We start from the raw sequence: 5,112 nt of genomic DNA, 5'->3' as shown, positions 1-5,112 counted from the left end.
ATATATATATATATATATATATATATATATATATATACACATATATATAGACACAATGGGCTTCTTCCATTTCCATCTACCATATACTTTTGTAGATCTGGGGCTATAATAGAAATCACATCTTGTCCAAGATGCTGCACAGTGAGATTGAACTCATTCCCATGCGGCCTGGAAAGCAAGCTTCTTAACCACACATCCACACCTGTGCATACTGAATGCATTAAATCATGACCTGCAGGAAGGTGATGCTAAATGTTTGAAGTTAAGCTTTTTACCTTGTCTCAGAGGTAGAAAGAAACCCAGAAAGACATGGCACAGAGGAATTCTCTGATGCAAATCCAGGTAAACAGAGTGTTGTATGTAAAAATTGAGGAGATTCTTGCAGAACAGCTTGATTATAATGAATAAATCATAATTCAACATCTGCTTTCCATGTTGGCATGGGTCAGACAATTTGACAGGAGCTGACCAAGCTTTGGTGTTTGTTTTGGAATGATTTTTACACCTGGCTGCCCCTCCTAACACCAACCACCCAGCAGAGTGGACTGAGTGCTTTTCACATGGCACCAGCACAGGGATGGTCAGTCTTGGCATGGCTCTTACAGCTGGATCTGGCTCAGATCAACGTAAAACCAGTAGAATATTTGAATCTGATATTGCCATTTTGAATGCTAAAGGGCTGATTAAGACTACCTTCCAGATTTACTTATCCATATCACATTCTAATTTAATGTTGTCTCAGTAAAAATTTTCTCCCCTTCACCGTTTTAGCTTTGTTCCTGTACAAATTAAAATCTAGAATAAAACAGCGCAACGTATTTATATGGATAAATACAGTGATTGGCACCCTTTACTAGTTTATACAATTGAGAAACACATCTTCCAATCCTTTGATGATGCTTTCTACACCAAAATAAAAAAAAAGTCCAAACAGAAGAACCGACCATATTAATCCCACTCATCTAAGCCAATCAGAGAAGTGGTTAATGAAAATAATACATACTTGAGTTCCTTCATAGCTATCTGTAATGGATCTGTTTCACCTTCGAGTTCGACCATGACTGGAGCACACATCCTGCAGTTCAAAAGTTGATTGAGTTTAATCATTCATTACAAAACAGAAGACACAGGCATGGAGTGTGTGGCAGAGAAGTTTGTTTCTTAACCACAGGGTTTCGGTACTGCATGGCACTCACTACTATAGTCCTGGGCTGACCAAAGCTTTGTGAGTGGATCTGGCAGACAGAAACTAAAAGAAGCACATCATCATTATTTAATGCCCATTTTCCATGCTGGCATGGATTGGACAGTTTGGCTAGGGCTGGAATAACTGGCTCCAGTAATGTGTTTTGACTTGGTTTCTAAAACTGAATGTTCTCCCAAGCCAACCATTTTTCAGAGTGTACTGGGTGCTTTTAACATGGCAACAACATGGACCCATATCTGCATGATTGTGACTCCCTGACTTGACATCACACAGTTGTTGTAAAACCATTCACACTATCATACAAACGGTGCCGTTCATTTCCAATGTTCTTCAAAAACATGTCCACACTTCCAGCTTACAAAAAAAAAATATCATCATCGTCATCATCGTTTAATGTCTGCTTTCCATGCTAGCATGGGTTGGACGATTTGACTGAGGACTGGCAAGCCAGAAGGCTGCACCAGGCTTCAATCTGATTTGGCAGAGTTTCTATAGCTGGATGCCCTTCCTACCGCCAACCACTCTGAGAGTGTAGTGGGTGCTTTTACGTGCCACCAGCACGTAAATATAAATATAAAAATTTACAAAATGCACAACACAAAAATAACTCACGCTATTTGTAAGGCCCTTGTACCAAGCACTCGAGCTCGTTCATATTTTGTCATAAATGGTGTTGTGATTCTTTTGTCGTGGTCCACTTTCAGAGATGCTTCACTGCTTGGAAGGATGTCAATATTTTCAGATTCCTTAAAATAAAGAAGGACAGAATGAAAAAAAAAGAAAATTTTTTTTTTTGTATGAAGGGAAGGAGACAGTTACAATACTCATGCCTCTTTCAAGAACGTCATTGGCATCGAGGGATTATAACAATCAGCAAGGCATAGGCTTGGCTATGTGGTTGAGAAGCTTGCTTAACAACCATGTGGTGTCAGAAGATTTGGTAGGTGAAAACCAAAAGAAGCCCTTCATTTAAGTGTGTCTTTACATCATGTGATGGTTGTAAACGAGCAGATTGGTACCCCTTTTATCAACCCTTGAAATGATCAAAAGCAGAGTTGATCATAGTGGGATTTGAACTCAGAGCATAGAGAGTGAAAAGAAATACAACCAGGCATTCTATCCAATATTGCAATGACCCAGGACAATTCACCATCAAGGCCGGTGCTTCTTAACCATTTTTTGCCCATGGATCTTTTTGATTCTTCTTTTACTCTCTGGACCATTCCATGTTTATAAAAAAAAAAAAAAATCTTAGTGTATTTTTACAAAATTATTAGAAATTTGTATAAAAAGAAGATTAAAACATTTTGTGTATTGTACAAGTGTAGCCAGTTTGTGAAGGCACGTGGCCTAGTGGTTAGGCTGTTGCACTCACGATCACCAGGTTGTGGTCTCGATTCCCAGTTTGGGCGGCGTGCTATGTTCTTCAGCAAAACACTCCATTTCACATCACTCCTGTACTCTTTTCAACCAGTGGGGAATGTTGGCCTGCTCACCTAGCCAGCAGGGTGACGTCACTCAAAGGCTAAAACAACGCAAAGCACATTGTGACCAGCGATGTGTAACAACATCTAATAGCCTGGTTGATCACAGGCTATCAGATGTTGTTATTTATTGCACATAAATTTTAACAACAAAACACTTACCTGGACGCGCAAAGAGTCACATGGACCCCAACTGAGAAGCACTGATCTAGGCTGAAGTCTGCTAAGAAAGTATAACTCACCTCCGGGTTTTCAATTGGTTCATCCAAAGGTTCTTCATCATAAGCAGCATCTAAGTCTTCCAATCTAAAAATAAAATTGCTCATGTAATGTTCATTCATATGTTTGTTTTACGTCCGTTTTTCCATGCTAGCATGGGTTGGACAATACTTCTTATAGAGACATTGTTTCATAGCCAGATGCCCTTCCTGTCACTAACCCTTAACCGTTTTTCAAGTAAGGAAGCTGAAGTGATTCGCAATGATCAGGTGAGTCATGGGAAGAATGAATAGTTAAGTATAGCCGCAGGAGTGGCTGTGTGGTAAGAAGCCTGCTTACCAACCACATGGTTCCGGGTTCAGTCCCACTGCGTAGCACCTTGGGTAAGTGTCTTTTAGTATAGCCTCGGGCCGACCAAAGACTTGTGAATGGATTTGGTAGACAGAAACTGAAAGAAGCCTGTCGTGTGTGTGTGTGTACATATATATATATATATGTGTGTGTGTGTGTGTGTCTCCAACCATCATTGCTTGACAACCGATGTTGGTGTGTTTAGATCCCCGTAACTTAACGGTTCGGCATACATTAATGACCGATAGAATAAGTACCAAGTTTACAAAGAATAAGTCCAGGGGTCGATTTCTTCGACTAATAAGGCGGTGCTCCAGCATGGCCACAGTCAAAAATGAAACAAAAGAATAAGCATTCACTGGGTCTCAACTAGTAACAACCAACAACGAAACCTCTTCAATGTATTGATTGCGAAACGAACTTCTAAACCACACAACCAAACCTCTGCACCTGGTTCTAATATTCGGACCGATCTAAAGATTACTCAATAACATGATACATTGTCGGCATAACTACAGGGTTTTAAACCCTGTAGTTATGCCTACATTGTCTCCTAATGCTGTGACTTCTCCCCCACCTCATAATCTCACTTCGCAGGAACCGCAAAAGACCATGGGTGCAGTCCTCTTCTGACCAAGCCATGAAATATACACTGTATGATTCTTAAAAAACAAAGCCCATGTGACATCATGACTGGTTTGTTTATTTTAACTAAGAACATCAAGGAATGTGTTTATATCGCAACAGATTCCAATGTATTATTTGACTTGAAGGAATAAACAACAGATAACCAATACAAAGTATTTAATGTTAAATAACAGCGGAAAATACAGTCTTTACATGAGGTACGTTCGTTTGAGTAAATCAGCCTGGAGTGTACATTTATTCTTCCGCCCAGTATAAAGTGAAGACTAAACAAACGAAATGCAACTACCAACGAAATATAAACTATAACATTTGCAACATTATATCATAATATAATTATGGCAAACCTCCGAAATTGTTATTTCACAGAATGGACTAAATTTAAAAAGAAAAACCTGTCTTCACACGGGATCAGAAAAATACTTCTGAATGTGTATATAAGAAATGATGTCTTTGTAAACGTAAGTAAAACAGGAATAGTTCTAAGCAGAATTTTTCCAACGATATTCTTATGTATTAAATAAAGTCCGAAATATTAAAAGTTAAAGGGAATAAAATTTCACTCACTGTTCGCCGACATCGTTGTCACCGTCCGCCATTTTTCAAATAAGGGAAGTAACTGGTGTGAAGTCGGTGTCATAGGGAAAACAATAACCTTACTAAAAGATTTCTGGGTTTCTTGGGTTGAAACAAGAAAATCCAATGTGTTCACAAATACAGGTGTACCTCAACATACATCGTTTCGAGATATGTCTTTTGCGATTTTACGTCGTTGTCTTCAGAAATTGAGAGAAAAAATAAATTTCAACTTAAGTCGATTTATCCGACTTTACCTCGGTCCCAGTGAACATATTTAAAAGCATAAGAATTAGAAAAAAATCACCAAAAATTCAATACTGAAGTGGAAAATCAATTAAACCATTTATTGAAATAGATATAAGCTAATAAAGTTTTTTTTTATGTTTTTTCGTGTTATCTGGTTTTTCGATTTAAGTCGCATTAACTTGGAACCAATTACCGACTTTAGATGAAGAATGATTGAGGTTTTTTTTTTCACTCTCTTTAAAAATTGTGTTGTTTTCATTCGTTTTTCATCTCCAGATATCGTTCATTTTAAAATTAATTTTCAGCAAACTTATGCATCTAATCAAATTAGTTGTGCCAAGACGTAGTAAAGTTCTCAATGTCTGGAATGGACAGACTTTT

The 5,112-nt window shown here is 38.2% G+C and overlaps 1 protein-coding gene across 1 annotated transcript in view; it reads right to left on the bottom strand.

Annotated features, from left to right (window-relative positions):
* Positions 1 to 4,792, bottom strand: part of LOC106875893 (DNA-directed RNA polymerases I, II, and III subunit RPABC2) — a 14,064-nt gene extending 9,272 nt beyond the window's left edge. The window contains exons 1-4 of the mRNA XM_052976463.1: positions 4,474 to 4,792; positions 2,934 to 2,997; positions 1,820 to 1,953; positions 1,004 to 1,075 (exon numbers count right to left, since the gene is read on the bottom strand). Coding sequence (XP_052832423.1) covers positions 1,004 to 1,075; positions 1,820 to 1,953; positions 2,934 to 2,997; positions 4,474 to 4,505 — 302 coding nt within the window. The 5' untranslated portion in view covers positions 4,506 to 4,792. The remainder of the gene's footprint in view (positions 1 to 1,003; positions 1,076 to 1,819; positions 1,954 to 2,933; positions 2,998 to 4,473) is intronic.
* Positions 4,793 to 5,112: the final 320 nt, after the last annotated feature.

Source organism: Octopus bimaculoides, chromosome 24 (genome assembly GCF_001194135.2).
Source record: "Octopus bimaculoides isolate UCB-OBI-ISO-001 chromosome 24, ASM119413v2, whole genome shotgun sequence".
Taxonomy (NCBI): Eukaryota; Metazoa; Mollusca; class Cephalopoda; order Octopoda; family Octopodidae; genus Octopus; species Octopus bimaculoides.
This window is presented reverse-complemented; position numbering and strand designations above follow the sequence as displayed.